The sequence below is a fragment of the Haemaphysalis longicornis genome, unplaced genomic scaffold (assembly GCF_048455015.1).
Source record: "Haemaphysalis longicornis isolate Haplotype H1 unplaced genomic scaffold, Haemaphysalis longicornis Haplotype H1 scaffold_3, whole genome shotgun sequence".
In the NCBI taxonomy this organism is placed as follows: Eukaryota; Metazoa; Arthropoda; class Arachnida; order Ixodida; family Ixodidae; genus Haemaphysalis; species Haemaphysalis longicornis.
This window is the reverse complement of record NW_027526335.1, coordinates 209,757,647-209,780,349: the sequence shown is the minus strand read 5'-3', so window position 1 is coordinate 209,780,349 and position 22,703 is coordinate 209,757,647. Positions and strand designations below refer to the sequence as shown.

The window sequence follows — 22,703 nt, the reverse complement described above, 5'->3', positions numbered from 1 at the left end:
ATGGTGCACGGCACCAGGGTTATCACATAGTATGAAGTCTATTTCATTTTTATGCTCCCTATTGGGGCTCCTCTACGTCCGCCTCCGTCTCTCTCGTTTGCGGAAGAAGGTATTCATGATGAGCAGATTATTCCGTTCGCCGAACTCTACTAATACGTTCACTCTGTTATCCTACGGCCCAGACCATATTTCCCCACTCCAGCCTGCTTCTAGCCCACTTTAGCATTGAGTAGGTATACCGAGTTTTTACTGTAGCCATTGCCGGTTCTACAACTTCGTATAAGCGTTGATCTGGCTGGTCTTCACGGCTGGATATAGGCAGGTTGTGCTGTACAACTTTGAATTTGTGCGACTTATTAGGCCTGAATATTAGACCAGATACCCTTTCGTTAACCCTACAGTACTCGCCTGTGTTGCCAGCTGTGTTGTTATTGACTAGAAATCCCCCTGCCAGTTCTCTTCTTTCGACTGCCCGTGGTACGTTGGACGTGCACATTTTTCAGCACTGCAAATGCTTCACGAGTCCTCCTTACCTCACTAAGCCCTTTATATTCTATTGTCACGATACGAAAGACGAAGCAGTTGTCTTCAAGGAAAACCAGTTTATTGGAGCGAACTTGTGCTCCCCTAACAATTCAAAGAATACAGACGCGGCGAAGCAGCAGTCAGCCGAGTTACTTACGCAATCGAGCGTCAATGATCGGAATCCAGCGGCGTCTGCTCTGCACGCTTTAATCTTTCGGAGGGAGTGATTCTCGAACAGTCGATTTACATATAAAACGTTGTAGATCAAAGAACATTATTCGCAGCTAGTGACGTTAGGGCGAAACGCTCTCCGTATCAGAATAAGATAGCCCGTGCGGCATCAAAATAAACAATGAAACATGCACTTCGCTTGGGACACATAACATAGCCGGGCGCGGCCGGGCAGTAAAAACAAAACATAAAGAAACAAAGCCAATGCCTAGTTGGCGGCACTCCTTAATATCGTGTGATTTCTTGAACAATACCTCTACACTCGCGTCGCTAGAAAAATGTTCCCTTTGCCAGGGTGAGATTCCAAATTATTTGCCGCTTCTGCTGCATAACCGGTCTGACCACCGCCATCGTCAGTTGCTTTGCAGTCGCTGGGGACTTGATTGATTGATTGTAGGGTTTAACGCGCCGACGCAACGCAGGCGATGAGGCGCGCCGTAGTGGAGGGCTCCGGATTAAATTTGACCACCTGGGGATCTTTAACGTGCGCCGAAATCTCGTATACACGGGCGTTTTTGCTTTTCGCTGGGGACTGAGAGACAACATAAGTTCATTGAAATGTCATGCCTCCGTCGGCAACCACGACACCACAACGATACTAAAACTCCACTTTGTTTAACGTCAATGATCACTTAGAACAATTTCTAGCGAACGACGCGCGGAATCAACGAGAAGGACAGTTCATAGCGTACTACCCTTGTTTTTTCGTCCCCGTGTCGTCGTGGGCATGCGCGTGGTACCAAAGAAACGCCTTAGCGTATGGCTGCGTCTGCAAGACACCCTGCTTGCGAGAGATCACCGCGGCCGTCGGATTCTCTAGAAACAATAATGGATAATTGGAGACATGGCTACGAGTGTGCCACGCCTTTCCGTGACGACTAGCTTCGTCCGCCACCGCTGCCCCGAGTAGATGACGAATAGCTGTTGCAAGTCTACAATGCTGAGAATGACCTAGCACCAACCAATCGCCGCGAAGACGACGGCGACTTTTTCGATGCTTTTGCCGACGATTACTTGCACCGTAACGCGGCAAATAAACAATGATACTGAAAGTTAACTATGGTTACAGCAATGCCCACGTTTAAAAGCTTCGCCATTCAAGTCTTTCCTGTGAATGCCAGCTTCACTGAATTTTCTTTTTGCTAAAGCCACTGCCCGTGACAGGGACGCTCGGCGGTCGCCGCGACGCACGTGCCATGCCCCACAAGGGGGGCACCGAGATAATTTCTCTACCGGTGCAAACACAGCCGCCGCGACCAACGCCGAGAGGACTTTTGGAGGTTTTTACGACAGCCAATGCGCTTGCCGAGGACGCTCAGTGGTGGCAGCAAGAAACGCGCACACGAGGCGTCGGTATTCTCTCGGTATTTTAACGCGTTACGCGTAATGCGCCACACATTGCGACCATCTACAAAGCTGCGCTGTTATTATCTTGTTGAATACGTTTTCAATATTTGCGGGCACAAGATTATGTGGCGCATGCAAAACCTTTGCGCGTATGATGTATGCAATATAATGGGCTGCGCATCACCCAGCATGAGAAGTAGAAAGCGCACTGAAAAATTTGCTGATGTATAATGAGAAAAACTGCATAGGTTAGTAGCCGAGAAAATATGCAATCTCTTAAAATTGTCTTCTAATTTTATTGCCTTGTACCATAGGGTAGTGTGACGCAGCAGAATCCGACTGACGTTAGTTTAAAATGGCATGGGACCTGCCGTCGTGATTACTTTAATAGGCCTGACGTTCCTCATAAATTTAGAATGAGCAGATGCTTCCCGTTCACTTACCTGGTCGTGCCGTTGTCCTAGAGGGGAAAAAATCGAAGTCCGAAGAACTGTAGCTTTTGTGCGAGGCAATTCATCGTCGTACATTCAGACACGCAGCTTGTTTTTCTTTTCCGGAATCCTCCTTATACCGGACTACTCCACCATAGCACCGATGTGTCTTAAATCTAAATCACCCGATTAAACCTATCTGGCATAAGCCAGTAAGCACTATAGGGACAGTCGAGCCTGGCCTCTAACCAATCGATGTTGTGTGTAGGGCTGGCGGTGTCTGAGTTCTTCGCGGCAGTAGGGCGCAGGGACGTTTCTGTACGGACGTCGATTGGTGACTGTGCAAGTTTCTCCACACTACGAGCAATATTATTTTGATCTACTTAAAAAGGAAGTCTTTATGGACTTGCATTGGAGCTTTGTAGTCAAACACCATAAAATTCCGAGCGAGCACCAACCCCCGAAACCTCGGCAGCCCCCTAATAGGGGTGAAATAATAAATTTACTAAAAGACCCCAAAGATCACCCACCCCCTAAACACGATGGCGTTAACGTAGATGAGTGAACAAAGTAGCCGTGAATCGTCTATTGATGTGTTGATATTATTTCTGCTTTCCGCACTTGAACGGAAAGTTCACGCATATGTTTTTTTATATATCTCCGCAGTTTTCGTCGCTGGTGCGGTCGCTGCTTTTTCTAGTTTTTTACACCTGACCACAAAGATAGCCGTCGTCCCGTATTTTGCACTTGTTATGTCTGAAATTTGGGTAAGCTTTCCTTCGGAAGTTTATAGTACGTCTTATTCAAGACCACTTCACTGATTAAACATGTAAGACAAAGCTCCGAACAGTACGTACCAGTCTTTGTTCCAGGAATCGTTCCGCCAGGCAAGGAACTGTAGGTGATGAAATTATCTCCTGCTTTTGTTTTTATTTTGGGTCGCGCGGTTGAAAACGCTAATTTCGGCGGCTAAGGTTGCAGCAGTTGATCGTTGAAAATATTTCCGTCGTTTTTTAAAATATGGCAAGCGTGCGGTATTTTTTCGCGGGCCATGTGAGCTTGGCCGTCATGTAAATGGGGCCGCCATGTGATGTTCCATGGTTTCCAACATTACGTGTTTTAGCGACCACGCAAAACAGCGAACATTGTGTGCTGCAGGCGAAAACCATATAGCGCAGAAGGCCAGCGGAAGCATTGCAGTCGACTTCCAAGTAGATGTGTTGTGTTCGTGTTCCCCAGCGGAAGCGCAGTTCTGTGTCGGCGCCTCCCGACAGCGCGCCAATGAGAGTTTTAGAATAGGGCAAGCCGGCGTTGGGGGCCTTCAAGAAGTTAGGCGAACCCAAACGCAAGGCGTTCGCGCGGGGAGACTTTGACAAGAGGGGCGCCCCCAGCAGCCCGCAACCGGCTTGCGTTTTTCGGGTTGGCTCGGGTGATGGGAACTTTAGGCTTAGCATCGTGCCGGATATTTAATCGCCGCTATCTGTACAACTGCGATTGACAATCCGTAATGCAACTTTTCACCACACTATCATCCCCTTTATTGCATGTGGAACTTTATTTCAGCTTTAACTGCCGTTCGAGCGATCGGTGACCACGACATCTGCGTAGCCTGTTTCGATGCTTCCGCGAAGGTAGCACCATCTCTCGACCGCTCGGCCCACCGCGCGCCGCGGCGATCGGTCGGATCGCCGAACGTCCGCGGCTGGTCAGCCTAGGTTTAGCAACGCGGCAGATATCTGATCGCCGCTTTTAAAATAAGCCCTGACAACAAGCCCTAGCACAATTTTTCATCCCATTAACACCTACTTTCTCGCATGTGGAGCTTCTTTTTAGCAATCAGATTGATTCGGAAGCGCAGAGACAAGCGGTTGCTACCGTGGTCTCCGCAGGTTCGAGCTGCTGAGCGTGCCGAGCTGGCAGGCGCGGCCGGCGTGTGCGCGGACTGTTACTGAAGGCAGAAAACGCTTCACGAATACCTGCTTTATCCATTTCTAGCGAACGACGCGCGGAATCAACAAATTCAGCTCAGCGATCGTCGTAGTTGATCGGGTGAGTCGAGGAACGAGCCGCAGGTTCCGCTTCAGCAAACATTTACCTGCAGAACTCATCCGACAACACTTCCTGCACTTGCAAAAAAATTCCCATACACTGCCTTTTACACAGATGCCTCCAAAACTGCCACTGCTGTGGCATGTGCTGCACACGGTCCCAACTTTGCCAGCACAAGGACACTAAACAGAAACACAAGTATATTTACGGCTGAGGCACATGCTATAATAATTACGCTAGAAAATATAATACAAACAAACACACAACAATCCATTATATACACTGACTCATTGAGTGTTGTGACAGCACTGCATTATGGAAAACCAAGTAGGAACATTGTGCTGAACAGGTTAGTTAAAGAGATAATGGCAGCCTACGCTTTAAAACAGGTCATAGTCGTGTGTTGGGTGCCTGGACACAGTGGCATTCCTGGTAATGAACTCGCAGACCAGAGCGCCGCTGCGGCAGCACTTCGCTGCAGCGTCGACGTTCAGCGCTTCCCTATCTTGACTGGAAACCATTCATTCGAAAGGCAATCCGACAACGCTGGCAGCAACACTGGGACACTCAGACAGATAACAAACTCCACACTATAAAACCCCAATTAGGCAGCTACTACACAGAAAAACACAACAGAACAACGGAAGTATACATGTGCAGATTACGAATAGGCCATACATACGCTACTCACTCGCACCTTCTGCAGGGCAAACCACCGCCACAATGCGACAGGTGCGGACATCGCCTATCTGTCAGCCATGTCTTATTTCAGTGTGGGTACTTCCACAAGGCAAGGAAAAAGCACTTCCGGGAACTCTACACTCACATGATTCCTCTTCATCCCTCGATGTTTTTAGCTGATCAACCCTTAATTCCAAGTAAACGCCTTTTTGCTTACCTGGGAGACATTGGCTTTTTAAACCGCATATCATACCGCGTGTAACCTCGGGGCCCCTCAGAGTGGGAGGACGCTATGAGTGTCTATTTATTTATTTTTTTTTAAATTCTTACCCTGCCATTCCCATTCCCCCAATTGTATTGTTGTTTTAAATGAGGGGCTGTATACACCCCCGCACTAACCTCTTCTAAAATCGTCACATTTACAGCACCATTTTATTAAAACATCATTCAAAATGATCAACCACTGCGTTGGCGCTCTTTGGCCATCGTTGCCCTTGCGCCATAAAACAAACACATACAATACAATACAGGTTTCGCTTCAGCCATGGTCACGCGCAGAGTCGCTGGCTGCGAGATCGACGCAAGAACGCAAACTCCAGCTTTGGGGCGCCCGATATTTCAGCAAAATAGCGTGCGCGCTACACGGAAACCCAAACCGCAAGGACGGCTTCGGTTCTCCGCATGCGCAGTAAGACGCCCCAAGACGCTTGGGGGCCCCAGAGCGTTGGGGCCCCCTATTCTAAAACTCCCTTATAAGTGTCCGCCACGAAGGGACCCTTTCCCTGAAGCACCTGAACAAATGGTTGCCTTTTGTGATCACCACTCCAAGCGTCAGTCTAGTACCGTTCTGTAGGGCTTTGTGCTAGCAACACTCACCTTCTTCTTACACGCCATAATATTGTTGGTGATTGATGGCATCCATGTTCAAATCAAACTTTATGCTTGTCACGGTGGGCGTTAACAAGAAATGGGCTGCCGTTCACACCAAGACATCTTATATAATGATCGACAAAATAATGGCAAATAACAAACGTAAGACTATGCAAAAAAGCAATAAAAAATCTGATATATTTGAACCTAATCGAACTGGGGATTCTGGACGGCATTGGAGCACCAACATTTGAGTGTAATGGCGGTAGGTTTGAAATGCATTTTAAAGGCCAGTGTTGCGGGGGTATAACAAAAACTGAAATTTTATAGCACTCCCTATGTCATATTTTCTTCTATGTTCAATGGGGTGCTAATTCACACGTCCTATTGGCTTCATAACCCTCCACATCTAAAGGAAATTTTGTACTGGAATTATAACTGCGTGGGGTTATTCTACCTGTAGGCCTTAATATGTTCTGCGTACATTTTGGTGTTTTTCGCTCCTGGTTTTGTTCTCTTTTCTTCTGCGGAGAAAATAGCTGTGCTTTCATAAAACACGCTCTGCAAGAATTTATTAGTAAGGTTGTAGTACTCAAAAATTAGAAATGACGAGGGAATAGAGAATAAACAGCAAAAGAAAACATTCTCAGAGTATTCTCATGACCGCAGAGGTGTCGATTGCAAATAAATAATACAATCCATCTTTTACCAGCGAATGTAATTCTAATTTGCAAAAAGGACGATCGCAAACAGCTTACTAAAGCACACCTATCATTCTGCTTTCTATTATTTTGAAGCTCTCTCGGAAAACTATCAAGCGACTGGATTGCTATGCTTTGTACGACCAAGAGAAAAGGCCCACCTAGTATTCCAGCCATGCAATCAGCCCGGAAATAGTGAAATCTCCGGAAAATGATTTATAAACCGGGATACATGGCAAAATAAAATTTAACAACCATTTGGACACCGCCGCGGTATTAGAACATGGAGAGGCCACAAAATAAACGAGATCTTCGCAGAGCAGTTCAAGGATACATATGAAGGATGCCGAGATAAGATCCTCCTTCATAAAGAAATTGAAACATCCCAATAAAAAATCTGGGCGGCAATAAGAGAGCATCGAACTGCTGTAAATATTCAGTCGTTTAAGGCGAACTAAATAAAACGTAATTAGAAAAAAATTGACCCCGATCCACGCTGTGGAGGTGGTTGGAAAGCAAAGCTTTAAACGACACCCACAACAATTGCCGAAGCAACGTCACTTGAAGTCATACACGTGGCTTTACAAAGAGTGAAACCAGAGATTCTGGCAGCCATCACCAAGAAATTGGGGGGGGGGAGGAGGGGGGAGGGCGAGGAGGTGCGTTCCGAACGCAGCAGCATCGGGCACGGCCGCGCTACAGCAGCGGAGGCCGGCCGTGTAGACCGGCCGTGCGTTGGCGGAGAGAAAACAGAGAGACAGGGGAACCTAGCCATCGTGATGTGCTAGCTCGTGGCTACACCACCGCGCGACACAAGCGCATACACCGACACAATTTGGGGTATGAGCCTAATTCTTCCCCGTTTATACCAATATTAATAGTTAGTTTAGTAATTTTGAGAATTTCGAGAAAGCTGAGGGAACTTTTATGATTGCTCTTTATCAGATCCAGTTGCTCGTTTCGCATTTTGTAGTGCCTCTTAATACACAACCGAATTGGCATTCCCAAATTTAGAAAGCGGAGTCCCATTCGTGGCTGGCAGTGCGCAAAAGGTAGCGTTTCTCAAGCGGCCAGATGCGTGTAGGAGAGCTCTACATTTTGTTTTCCCGCCCTGCAAGCCAACCCTTAATGAATTCCGTCGGGGCCGGTTTACCGAGCAGGCGATGTCGAATAAGTTAATCAATCCGTGCGAAGAAAGAGCGCAATTGGCGCGAGGCTGCGCCAAAACAGACCCAAAACAACTGTCGCTAAAGCAGACGACAAAGCCGTCCCACTGACTCGCCGTCCGGCTCGAACAGTCACCTGCGTTCGGGGAACGCTGGGTAATCGCGCCCTATCGCCGCGCCATCAACACTGTGCTCCGTGAGCGAAAAGCGACCTTCTCACCATCAGCCGCGTTGGGAGTTTCTTGTCCCGCACGCCACGAAAGAACCCTGGCAGGCAGAGGAAGAAAGCTTTGCTTTAATCAAAGGGCAGGCTGATCAAGAAGGAAGGTCTAAACCATTGCATATTTGCCAATAGCGTATTGTTAACGAGTCTTTCCGGCTGCAGGTTATGAACAATGCTTCTACAAGTCTTCTAGGAGAGCTTTGATTCAAGCTTAGGAATAAACAGAAATAAATTCAAGGTAATGTTCAGATAACGTGTAAGATGTGGCTTTCAAAGTGATGAAGCTCTAGAAGAAATAAGAAGTTATGATGATCTAAAGAATTTTGAGAGGATCGGTAGTGCTCGTCGTAAATATAAAGACAAAAGTGCATGCTTGCATATTGTGAGGTGTGGCTACACATGGTAGGTATATGAAAAGTTTCGGTAGTGTGATGCGTACCACTAATTTGTCAGGTATTGAAGTAGTGTGTGCTTCCCTTGACGAAACAGAGGCCTAAATTTGTAAAAGAAAGCCCGTCTAAATAATACTTAGGTTTGCCTAACAGGCACATTGAGAAATAGCAAGAGTTACACTTCATAGATGTCGCCAGTGGCAATACATTTATGCCGTCGAGAAACCATTCACAAATACAACCTACCATACTTACGCGCTCGGTATATTCTTCCCTGCTGACTAGCTTGAAACTGGCTGGTTTCCGAAAATCGGGGCACGAATAATAATGCCATTATTCAAAATTCTTGATTCCAATGCTTATTGATTGTTTATTATAACCCAGTGTTCTACAAAAGCTGAAGTTCAGAACGTTTAAGAATGACGGGAAACAGTAACTAATCTGTTTCTACGACAATACTTCGGAGCATTTTGATTTTCGCACTTTCGAAATGAAATATTTATTATCGGCATTCTTTTCGCACCCTTGTGAGCCTTGTGTACCTGAAGTGTATAGATGAAAATTTAGCGAGGCTATTCGATTTTCATTGAGCAATCGTGCAACAGCGAAAAAACGTGTGTTGAGAGAAGAAATTGTTCAGGGGGTACTTTCAGTGATCGGCTCTCTCAAGAAAAACCAAGAAATATGGGTAAAGTACTAGCGGAAAGTTATTTACCCACCATCAAGGTAAACACACCTACCTGAAAAGCTTAGAAAGAGCAAGAAGAATATATAAGAAATACAAGTTATTATCACAAACCTATTTAAGAGAAGAGGTAGCGTATCTGGGGCTCGTATTGGGTACTGAAGTACTCGAGAGGTGGTGATGTTGCTGGTTTTCACCAAAAGTCTCCTGCAATATTTTCAACGAGCGCAAAACCATAGACTAGCAGCCTTAGCACTGCGCCGGCTTCGAGAGTGGGGTATGAGATGGCAAAGTACCATCCCGCGTTTGTGTAACGTTATCATTAGAATGCTTTACTGGTTTCCGGAATTAATGTAGTGTTACTTCTTATTCCACTGTTTCTATTTTATCGGTGTACTGAACGGTGAAATTCTCCCCTTTCAGAGTTGCCAGACTTACCACTGCCTTGAATAAACACGCTACCATTTTATAAGCTGTATTGAAGACGTGTTCGACGTAGCTTCTTCCACTTAACCGAAACAAAAATACTTTTAAATCTTTCAGTGTGCAGAAAAGGCTTCAGAAAGAGCAAGTTGAAAGCAACATGACGCTGTTAATATTTTTTTGCGTATTGTCTTTTGGACACAATTTCGCTGAAGCGGACGACTCTGACTCGGAAACGCTACAACCTTTTCCGTTGGTTGACATACGGGAGGTATGTGTGAAGTATAGCTTATATATTTTATTTCTCTTATTATTTGTTAAGAGCTATGTGCTGTATCGTTTTACCGGTACAGAGGTAGACAATTGGATAGAAAAATTATTAATTTGAAATGTTTGTGTGAAAAAATGTCTCTTTTGCAACTTCCCAAGTTGTTATTTTATAGTCATATGAAAGAAAGGATTCTGTGTACGAAAAGGTGGAATAGCGAAGGGCGTCAAATTTATTTCATAAATAAGTTGGGAGCAAAAAATGTGTCGTCGTAAGCTATCAGACATTAAAGATTGTGAAAATCCGGTGTTGCACATTCAAAAAATTGAGATTTTTTTGCCTGGCCTCATTGTTACCCGAAGGTGGTCGAATCAGCACCATGGTTGTGCACTCTTGTATATCAGTTTGCTTCGTGCGATTCGTTCATTTTATATTGAAACTTGCGTAGTTGGGCGAACATCCCATGCGGAGTCAATTTTTCTGCACCGCGTGAAATGTTGGTGTACTGCTTGTATATCACCACATTTATTTAGGGAAAAATCTGAAGTACATTTGAAATGCATTCGATAGCCTTGCCCTACCCAAAAAGAGGTTTTTTTGTGGTGAAATCTTATCTACTTTGAGAGCTTTTCAATATCTGGCAAAGCAGTATATGACTGTGTTGAATACACCATAACGGGCGAGAGGTAACACATATTGGTATATTTCTCAAGACACATGATAACATTTCAGTGTTGATGGGTGCACTACGAATCATCATTCTTTTTGGGCATATACTAAAGGATAGATATATCATCAATCTCGTTCAATTCCGACATCGGAGGCACTTGCCCTGTTATTAATAGGTAGCATTCTTTGACGAGTACCCCCCAAGCGAGGACCGTGTAACCCTCTGCATTGAGTTTTAGTTTGAGTTTAGTTTGTTGAAATGGTACAAAAACAGGCAAGAAATTGTTGGGCCAATAGACGAAACAAGTGGAGGCCCATATACAAATGCGCTTGCAGCAAAAAACATCAACACAAATTTTGCGCTAGTAAATATAAAAAGAGTAAATACACATCAGCATATACGTACAGATACACATACGTACACTTGAATTCATTCTGCAGAATATATATGTATATATATATATATATATATATATATATATATATATATATATATATATATATATATATATATATATAGATTGCGAGCAGCGCTGTCTTAGGTTGCCGCAACAAATAGTAAAAAATGGGTGTAGCTTCTAACAAGACTTTATTGGTCGTCGTTTCGGTCGGATGCCGACCTTTATCATAAATATCGCCCTCCAGAATACCGGTCGTAGATTCGGATCCCACCCGGCGGGCATTTTTTCACCACTTTCTTTCTGATTCAAAAATTCTTCATCTGTTTCTATGACCCACCACAACCTCCCCTTTGCTTTCCGAGGTTTTCTTGACTGCCAGCCCTTATTTTTTTCTGTCATTATATATATATATATATATATATATATATATATATATATATATATATATATATAACTAGTTTGGAAATGAGGGGCTCGTTAGCAAATACATAAAGAAATGCTGGCACTCTACAACGCCAAAGAAGGCATAGGGGAACAGTTAGACGATTTATTACCGTTAGTGACGTTAAATTGTTTTTATTTTATTATTAATTATGTGAGAAAGAAAAAAAGAAAAACACGCGCCCAGAGTGGGGACCGAACCCACGCCTTTCTTTCTCACGTAATTAATAATAAAATAAAAAAAATTTAACGTCACTAACGGTAATAAATCGTCTAACTGTTCCCCTATGCCTTCTTTGGCGTTGTAGACTGCCAGCATTTCTTTCTGTATCTATATATATATATATATATATATATATATATATATATATATATATATATATATATATATATATATATATATATATATATATATATATATATATATATATATATAAACAGAAAGATAGGTCGGTAGTCTACAATGCCAAAGGAGGCATAGGGGTGTGGTTAGGCTCTTTTCTTTTTCACTACGGTTCATTAAGTAAACATTTTTTAAATATGCAGAAGAAAGAAAGAAAGAAAAACACGCGCCAAGAGTGGCGACCGAACCCACGCCTTCCGATTACATGTCGAATGCCTTACCAATTCGGCTATCTGGGCGACTGTGTTCTCCTTCACTTTCTGGGCTAATTATATTTACTAGAAGTGTATCTGACTCTTGAGGGTGGTAGCCAGCGCCACTCCGACTACACGGGGAGAAGGGGACCTTCTTTTCAACCCTCTTTTCAACCTTCTTTTCTTTTCACTCACCCACTGTTACATTTCCACGGCGCGATCATTCTTGTAAAGTTAAGCGCATCACTTGCCATACATTTACGTTCGCAAACTCATTCATTCCGCGCACAATAATAGACTGGAATAACCTACCACAGCACATTGCCACAGAAGCTAACCTAACAAAATTTCAAGACTTTTTAAAAAATGAAGTGACCTAATTCTGTTCTTGCTTGCATATATTGACCTTTTTTATTTTTTGCTGTGCTTGCCTTGTAGTTATATGTTTTTTGTAGTTATGTGTTTTAAAATTGTTATTGCTTGTATTTTTTTTCTACGTTTGTAATTTATCATACTGTTTGCACCCATTCATGTTATGTTTGATGTATGCGCATGCTCCCCCCTATGTAATACCCTCCTACGGAGGGCCTTTAGGGGTACCTGAATAAATAAATAAATAAATAAACACCCCGCAAGCAGCCTATTTTTCTTCTTTTTACACCAAAAGAACTGCTGTTTACGCTTTGCACGCCGAAAAAGACGAGGAACAAACTCTGTAAACAATTTCTATTTGGCTTTTAAACATAATTGCCCTTTTATTAGGATGCAGACTCAGTCACATTGTCAATGCTGTCGTTAGGGTCAGTAGGTATAATCTTTAAAAAGGATGCGGAAGTCGTACGTAGTTTTGAAAAAGCCATCGCTTCCTATTACTACTCACCTTCCCATAAAAAACAACCGCTATTTAACGACTATCTTGAGGAAACAATCAAGACAAAATACTACTTTGATTTGCAGGCACTACACTTCACTCCAAGTCAGTCAGTTTCACTCCAAGCACGGAAAGCATTTTAACTAAAATAATTAACGTAAGATATAGTATAATCAACTTTCGCGTTACAGTGAAGTCATATTAGCCACAGTTACGAGATATGGGCCAACACTGAATACATTTTGATCGGTGTTGTTACTGCAACTTTGCGTCAAAGTGAAATCACGGAAGTAAACTAGAGGACAAACTACAATCGCCCAGTCACATTTATTGGCAGTGGCTAAGGCTAGCGGCGGCCAGTCCCAATAAAAAAAAAAACGTGTGACGTCATAAAATATCTCCCGAGAGTGGCTAGGCTGTCGCTACTGATTCGCATCTTTTCGTTTCAAAATAGAATATTTTTTGGTGTTTTGGACAGAGTTTGTATAAAGCGTATTCGGGGTGAAGCAGGCTTCATAATGAGCAACCTAACGTTTTGTTTATGGCCGCTTTACAAGCTACATCACTTTCTATGTTCAACTTTTCAATTCATGTCAATTCGATTTGCAGTGCGGATTTCACACCAGCCTACGTGTGGTTTTGTTGCCTGGCTTCGGTAGGAATGTATTGACTCTAAACACTTTTAGTTGAGCTTTTATACTTTACAAAGATGTTTAGAAGGGAATAGAAGTTTGTTTTATGTTGTTTATAAGACATGTCGGGGCGAGAGAAAAAGCTGTAGTGGACAGCTTGACGAGCTCTCGCCCGTACGGTATATGGGCAGTAGCTGCCGCCTGGCGGCATACATCTTTGAGGGCTTGCGTATAATTATTACAGGGTAATTTCAATAAGGCAGTGTTTTCCTGTAGAATGCAGCGAAATAATAATAATACCAATACTGTTACAAGAAAATACTCTTTAAATAAACAGAAATGAGCAGGAACAAGTTTATACAATGTCTAGTGGAACATTGCTTGCATACATACCCAGAACTGGTAGTCTTCGGGTGAACAAAATACTAATAAAAAATAAGGGGAATCAGTATTACGCTCAGGAATACTTACAGAATTAAAGACAACGCCACGTTTATTAAAATGATTTTGAAGTTAAGGGACAGTGTGTGACAACATTTGATTATCATAGTTGGTTCTACAAAAGCGAACTGCCCAATGTTCAGTATGTTGAGTGTTATGCACAGGTGCATTGAAAATTAATTGCGTAAAACTGGTAAAGGGTTTATCGCTAAGCTTTGCCTCGCTTCTTAAAGCCGTGATTAGGCGGTATCATAAAGATTGTCTGTACTAATAATGTGGAATGTTTTAAGGAGTGGACCGGCTGAAGTGTCAAAAGGGGAATTTGAAATTAAGCGAAATGTTTTATTTTAAAGACGCGTGAGTTGGTACCGTTTGAAGAGGCTGTGGTGGCCCGTACCAGGAAGCAATAACGTATGTAAGACAAGAACATTGAATTATATAACAGATGCTTGGTCTTCGTAGGATGCAAGTCCCGAGTTCGATAGAATATGCCAACGGTACGGGCTAGCGTTGTCATTACATGATCAATCTGGAAATCCCATAGCATATGTTCAGAAAAAATTATACCTAGTGTTTTGATTATGTCTATACTTCAATTCCAGCTCCATTCATAAAGAGTGCATTGGATGTTATACCCTTGCCTTTTGTTCCAAAAATTACCACTTTTGTTTTTCTGTATTAATACTTAGGCCAATGCTGAGGACCACGCAACTAATTTTACGAAAATTTTGTTGTCTGACTCAAACAGTTTCGTGCAATCACAATCACTGAGAAATAAGTTTGTGTCATCAGCGTAGATAAATGTTACTCACTGATTGATTCGCAGTATATCATTAATAAATATGTTTAATAGGAAAGGGCCCAGAATGCTTCCCTGAGGGACGCAATCAGTGCCGATTTAGTAAAAGGTGCACAGTTATTGATTGATACATATTGGTTACGCTGAGCAAAATATTTTGTCATGATTTCAAGCGCTGTCCAACGGATTCCGTAATATAGCAGAAGAGTTGCAAGCTGGGCGAGTTGGAAATGCATCTTGAATGAAACCAGGCGCAAACGTAACAGGACGCAGAAAGGAGTACACAGGACAAGCGCTGGGTCCTGTGTACAACACAACAACACAACACCAGCGCTTGTCCTGTTACGGTTGCGCCTGGTTTCATTCAAGATCCGTAATATTGCAATTTCGGTAAGAGCAACGTTCGGTTCAGTAAACTAAATGCTTTTGAGAAGTCGACGAAGGATCCAAGTACGAAGTTTTTCTGTTCAATGTTTTCGAGTACAAATTGTTCTTGGTCTAAAAGTGTGATTTCGGTGGAACGACGTTTTCGGAACCCATATTGAGATTCTGCAAATAGATTGTTTGGCGGTAAAAGCTGTAAAACGCGTGTGAATGAGTGTTTTAAGTGCTTTAGAAAAAAATGGGCAATATAGAAATTGGCCTATAATTAGATAGTGCATTGCGGTCCTCGTTTCTGTGTATGACAGTCACTTTAGCTATTTGGAATCTTCCATTGACAATAGCGAAATTACATACGTGGGTTAGTGGCGGTGGTATAACATCGGCAACAAATTTCACTGGATGAATCTGAAAATGCAAAACGTAGGAGCAATAATTGTTTTTAAAGTGCATAAGAGTCCAGAATACTTTAGACTCTGAAACAGGGCTTAAATATATGGTGCCAGGGCAAGTTGTTTCCAAGTATTTTTGATAGTCCTGCCTGAGAGATGGCGGGTACACATTTACCAGGAACTCATTAACAACATTAGATAATTCAGTGCCCCCAACTTTATTGCCAATAATTGTGAGCTCTGCAATTGAACTAGTAGTCCTTCGGGTGCCAATAACCGGGGTAATCTTTTTCCAAATGACGGCTCTGTTGTTGGACGAGTCTTGAAGACGATAAGAAAATATGTTGTTTTGGCGAGGTATATTTCCTTACTGATACGATTAGGAAATGCTTTAATTTCGCTCTGTAAGTTAGGGTCACGCGGGGAAAAAGTTGTGGTCTTCCGACAAGTCGTCCGAGAAAATCAATGCTACTAATAATAAAATACAGTTTCAACCAAGAATACATTGAAGACAGGCCCAAAACTGAACAGTGCTGGCTTCGCCGATTGAACAGTGCCTTCCTTTATTACTAAATGAGCGAGCAGAATTGGGGCCATTTCTCTTCTCAACTCATACACAGAGATAAAAACTACATTTATACATACTGTTTACCTTTTACGCAGCCAGAAAAAAATTTTAACACCCACAAACAAACCGCGAAAACTCCATCACTTTGTTGTGCCCTAAATATAGATCGCAGTTCTCTCAGACGTTTCTGTCTAAATATTTCACGTGATTGTTTTTGGCGGTCGTGCATTGGCTACTATGCCGCACAAACAGTAGCTATAAGAAAGTGCTACCGTTCGCAAAATTAGAACCTTTCCCCCATTGGAATGCTAGCATACCGAGCCCCGATTTTCCGGCTTCATTTTTCATGTTGCACGCTCTAATGAATGCACTTTTGTATGAACGTCTTTTGCTTTTATAAGCCTAATTAAAATACCAAATGTTGAAAAGGGATATCAAGAGCTAACTGGTTATTCTTTTATTTCTGTTAGTTTTACAACACAACAGCCTACATTTGGAGTGTCGCCAGTACAAGCGGGGGCGTTCGTTGCAAGGTTGATCACCCTGAGTACGAATTGTACATGGAAGTCTTATTCACAAGAACCTACATTAAATTGGGGTAAGAATTCAAACAAAAACTAAAACAAAATCTAGAAAGGTACTCTCTAGAAATTACGTGTACATCTTTTGTGATCATTTTTAGGAACAAAGAAGATCCAAACGTTTCTTTGTATCTTAAAGGAGCCTTTGTTGACATGGAACGTCGTTATCAACCAACCATCATGCAAGTTACAAGCGCCCGTATGTATAGAAGCTTTTCTTTACTGTCTTACTGTCTTCTTTACTGATTGATCGATTGATTGTGGGGTTTAACGCGCCGACACAACGCAGGCGATGAGGCGCGCCGTAGTGGAGGGCTCCGGATTGATTTTGACCACCTGGGGATCTTTATCATGCGGCGAAATCTCCTACACACGGGCGTTTTTGCTTTTCGCCTCCATCTCTTGTTTACTGTCTTTACTTTTCTTTAAGCTACCCGTAAGCGTATGTCTGAAAATGAAAATGTCGTGCAAACTTAAAAAAAATGTTAGAATGCATGTTTCAGGAAAACTGTTAAAGCAAAAGAGAAATTCCCCAAGGAGTGCCAACGAAAAAAATCGCATGACATGCAAATTCATATTGTTATTAGAGTAAGACAAGTGCCGCATTTGAAAAACGGGACGCATAGGAGGATAATACATTTCTTGTGTTTGAGGCTGCTCTTAAAAATATTTTTTTGTCTCGTACTATTCAGCCCGAGGACACCTATGCACAACCTAACGTACTTTGAATGCTAAATGGGCACTCTCAAAACATGAAACCGGGTGATCTGAAATTCCTCAACAAAGTTTTGCGACTAGGCAGGCACTCACATAGACCTGACACGGCGGCTCAGGGGCTTGTAGGTAATGCTGCCTACCGAGAGAGTTCAGGCAACAGCCTCGTCAAAACACTACGGCACAGAACATTGTGAGAGGAATAACCGGCTTTAATAAACCAGTGAAAAAGAAATATAAAGGGCACAGAAAATACAATCACCAAAGCACATCACCAAAACACTTCAATGTCCGGAGGTTTACGGAAAGACGGCACGGACAGCGCCCGCTTGCTGCCGTGCGGGCTCCTTGAAGGTTGCTTGAATGGAAAGCGCTTAAACTTTGACTAGTAAACAAGGACGAGAAAAACGACAACACAGGACGAAGCGCAAGCTATGCATAACCAACTAGCCCCAACAGATGCCCTGTTAATGTTAATTCCTTGAAGGTGGCTGGCGGTGGCTTGTCTCTTCCAGCTGACGGCACTCTCGGGCGGCGACTCTCCCCGCTAACAAGCACCGCTGCGCTTATCTAGGGTGCACAAAACGTGCCATGCCCCCCTCCATCGCACAGTCTTTCCGCCGTGCGTTTACGTTTACAGATGGCAGGAGAGGTGGCGCGCGGTAATTCGAAATGCAGCGACGCGACGGCTGAGAGGGGAGACTCCTTACACTTTCCCCTCTTTGAGAAGAAAAAACAAAGAAACAAAAAGTTCTTGACACGTTACCACGCGCACACACCCACGCACAAAACGTCCTTGTCTGACCCACTAATTAAGTTCGAGGTCCCGCACGTCTATCTCGTGACCGCAGTTCAGGCCTTCGTGCTGAAGTGGGCGAAGGTGAAGGCGTTACACTCGCAGGCTTCGGCGCCTTGGCTGGTGACAGGAGACGACGAAGTGGTGGCTGTCCGGGAGGCAAGCCCGACGACGGAGTGGGGCGCTGGATTGTGCTGATCCGACGTTGCACGTAGCGCTCTGACACATCGCGGTTGCAGGTGGCCCATGCCCAGTAGCACCGCAACCAGGCCGCGGAGCTGCATTGCTCGCGCTGCTCGAGGGGGTGGGGCACTCCGGGGTGCTGTGGGGCTGCTCAGGAGTCTGAGCACCTGGGTTTTGGCAAGATCTGCGAAAACCATGTTCCCTTGCGAGTGACACTGATTTCACTCCAAAAGCAAGGGTAACGTGGAAACATTGTCTTGGCGCTGTTTGGCCGCAGACACCTTTGCGCCCATAAAATATACACAGTAGTAGTAAGGGTAACGTGGGCACTTTCACGCAACTCGTCGTTCTGGCGGGACTCTGTGGCCGGAAATAGACAGTCCGGAACAATTAGATTGAGTGAGACCAGCACCGACACTTTCATACCGCTCGGGTTCAGTCCTCTCATACTTTCTGAACCGGGCTTAGTCAGCTGCGGTGCTTGGAATTCGTCCATGCGGCCAACTAGCACCTCGGCCGGCTAGCTGGCTTTATCTGCAGTCAGGTTGGTTCGCACCTAGAAAACAGCTTTCAGGCTGCCTGAAACATCCGCATCATCTATGCTGGGCTCGTCACCGATGCTAGCTGATGCATTAGCATTATTCGGAAGTGACCATTGTTTAATGTACGTATCAGCGGTGAACTCACCAGTATTTAGCCCGTGTTCGTCTGGGACCGGGTGGCTTTCAGCTCCGTTGCCCATGTTGTGCGAGACCGGGTGGCCTCCGGCCCCATGGCTCGCGTTGGCAGAGACTTGGTGCCCCTCATTACCAGGAACATGGGTTGAATCAGGGCATCCGGTGCAGCGCTTTAGTGAGGCTGCGTAATGCGGCTAGGGTGAGGGCTGACCGGAAAAGGCGGTGGGCTGCCGCAATGGAGCGCTTGCTCCGGCCGCCGCTGAGCACCATCCGCAGTCTCATCCGCTGCAGGCCGAGAAGCGAGCTGAACCCGGAGATGGTCACCATTGGGAGCTTCAGGGCTCGTCCCGCCCTCGTCAGTGCTTGGACCGGACGGCATCTGCAGTTGGCTGAAAAGCTGTGCCTGCAAACGTCGCAATAGGATTCCGAGCTCGCGGAAGTCAGCAGCCAAGGCTTCCCGCTCGGATGGGGGAAGATAAAACGTGTTGCCCCGGAGTGAAAAGCGGTTCTTCAAGTTAGAGGGTTATGCCGAAAACGAAAAGGAACAGTCTATATAGGAGTGCGCAAGGCGAAGATTGCATTTGGGCAATTGTGTAAAGAATTCTAGTACTGGCAGTTCTGAAGCTTAGCCGTAATGCGCGTGCGCTACGGAACGATGCCATCGTATAAACCGAGCACGCTCCAGCACAAAGCCCACTGCGGGTAATGCTTATCGATTGCGGCCCTCGCCGGGAAACTGGACATTCGGTGCCGCGGAAAAGAAAGCTGTGCAGTGCGCAGGCTAGTTGAAAATAAATGAACTCGGGCGAAAGAGCTACAACATCATGCCCGGCTTTCACAGCATTTAGCGCAGGCCGGAACAGCAACACAATACATTTCGCTAAGCTGAAGTGCTCAGTTTAAAAAAAAAAAAAAAACAGCTGCCACTTTCAAAACCAATGCCCGAAAGGTTTACTCGCCACTTGCTCCTGTGCGTAATAGTCTTGCTGACAAAGGAATGTGTCAGCCTAAATACACGTTGGACGCCACTGCAGGTAATGCTGCCTACCGAACGTGTTCAGGCAACATCCTCGTTAAAACATTACGGCACAGAACATTGCGAGAGGAATAAGTGGCATTACTGAAGCAGTGAAACAGAAATATAAAGAGCACAGAAAATAAAATCACCAAAGCAAATCACCAAAATACTTCAATGTCCTGAGGCTTATGGCATGACGGGACGGACGGCGACCGCTTGCTGCTGTGCGGGCTTCTTGGAGGTGGCTGGCGGTAGCTTGTCTCTTCTGGCTGGCGGCACTCCCGGCCGGCCACGGCCCCTCTAACAAGCACCGCTGCGCTTATCTAGCGTGCACAAAACGTGCGACGCCCCCTCTATCGCACAGTCTTTCCGCCGTGCGTTTACAGATGGCAGGAGAGGTGGCGCGCAGTAATTCGAATGCAGCGACGCGTCGGCTGAGACGGGAGAATCCCTACAGACATTCTGCTGCTGAGCACCAGGATGCGGGGTCGATTCCCGGCAGCGGCGGCCGCTTTTCTGATGGAGGCGAACAGCGAAAACTCCCGTGTGTTCCATATTTCGGCGCACGTTAAAGATTTCAATGTGGTTAAAAATCAACCCGAAGGCGTCCACTCCGGCGCGCCTGAGCGCCTGTGAAGCGTGGGCGGGTTAAACCCTACAATAAATCGATCCATTATGCCCTCACCTAGAGAAATCTTATGAATAAATGGAAGTCTGCAAAAAAAAAAAAAAACTATGACTGAGATATGGGTAAAACTGTGGCTTTTAAGCGTTAAAATGATATTAAAAGTTTCGAATCCAAAGCACCACAAGGAATCGGTTTAAAATGAAGCATGGAGCGCTATTTACATCGTCATTAATGACAGTGTTCTGAACTGGAGAAGTGAGTTAAAGTAGCACGGTGCGTAATGATTCCATGGGCGCCTTAGCGAAACGTGGTGGAGGGGAAAGTGCGCGTGGTATTTTGTTCCGCTTGTAGATTCTAGGCGTAGACATTCCGACGACCGCCGTCTTTCATTGCCACCAGACGTAGTTGCCTTGACTCATTTATTCGAGCCAGCATACCCGCGGATATTCGTGGGTTTTGCCCCGTTCGTCATTTCGCCACGACGCTCTTGTTCAGCGCGACACCTCTTTCAGTCCTGGAAATGGAGCTCTTCTCCCGGCTAGTGTTTACGTGCTGGTTGTGTATGCCTAGCGCGCGCTTCGGAGGCCATCGCTCTGCCCATAGCAGAGATTCGTGGAGAGTGGCGCACCGTCTAATGATTTTGTCACAACCCCAGCATACTTGTTCTGTTCTATCTTCTGCTGCACGGGCGAAGAGGAGCATACTCGACATCCTGCGGCGCATTTCTCCAGATAACTTTGCATCACATCTGAAAGCCGAAAGGCGAGACAAATAAAGCTTAGCTTCAAAATACACACGCGAAGCGTGTAGTCTGTTCACAATTTCCTATTAATCCGTCCACTGGCCTAATGAAAATAGCTATGCCTGCTTTCTAGGGACGACCTTCACGCAGGGGCTTTAGCAACAAAAAATACCCAGCGCACGTAAGCACGCGCCCCGCGGCGACCACCCGGCAATTTCAAGGCTTGCGCGTGGGATTACGCCACATGAAGAAGTTACGCCACGTGGGCTTACGCCACATGATCGTCGTGTACCGACCCGTGCGTCATGGGTCAATGAAAACAATGAAGACGAATCTGTCAAGCCATCTATTCACGATCCACTCGTGGAGACGGCCACCAGACAATAGGACGAAGAAGTGGAGGTCAACCTAGGCGAGGTCGTGCTACAAGGCGACTTGCCTTACTCGGCTGTGCCATCAGATGACGGCGACAAAAGCGATAATGATTATTTCTACTGAATAAAACACTGCACATACTTGAATGGCATTTGCTTTACAGTGCCCTCCGAAAGAGAGTTCCACTTCTCGGGTCAGTCTGCTCTCACTCTCCCGAAATTAGCGGTTACTGTGGGGAAAAGTGAGGTCGACCGCCAGCTGTGCTCTTTTTTCCGCCTTGCACCACAAGTGCAAACTGCGCCAATTTATTTTCGACGGTGCCAGTGAAGGAGTGTTACAGACCTTTCAGCCTCATTGTAATGTGGTATACGTCTAATATTTCTAATCTGTTTGCGTACAGAAGCTGGGGGTGACTAGTGTCTTTCCAAAAGCTGGAGTACACGTGGACTTGAAATTCACAAAGAATGCATGCCGTTTAGTGACATAGCTGAGAGAGCACGTCATTGCTAAGTACTATGTCTATAATCTTACTGAAGCACCTTCACCCGCTGTACATTAAAAATCTCTCCTCGGCCAACAATTACAACTAAATATTAGAATTTCATTCAAGGAATGAACGACCGCAGCAACCTCTTTACGCCTTTTCTATAAGCGTGCAAAACATGTTCAACGCTGAAATTCTTGTAGAACCTTTTCTGTTGTAAGGGTTGCCCTTCATGACTTCGTCATTTTGCCTTACCAATCTTTACCGGTCTTAACGTAGACGATTTCGTTTTCATGCTGCGGTTCTACTTCGCATCTACTG

At 44.8% G+C, this 22,703-nt stretch overlaps 1 protein-coding gene across 1 annotated transcript; it reads right to left on the bottom strand.

The window, feature by feature from the left end:
• Window positions 1-17,726: 17,726 nt before the first annotated feature.
• LOC144173674 (uncharacterized) lies at window positions 17,727-19,532 on the bottom strand. Its single transcript, XM_077702001.1, has 2 exons — window positions 19,146-19,532; window positions 17,727-18,642 (listed from the first exon to the last, which is right to left on the bottom strand). The coding sequence occupies exons 1-2, from the start codon at window positions 19,198-19,200 to the stop codon at window positions 18,332-18,334; spliced, it is 366 nt and encodes a 121-aa protein (XP_077558127.1). The 5' UTR covers window positions 19,201-19,532; the 3' UTR covers window positions 17,727-18,331.
• Window positions 19,533-22,703: the final 3,171 nt, after the last annotated feature.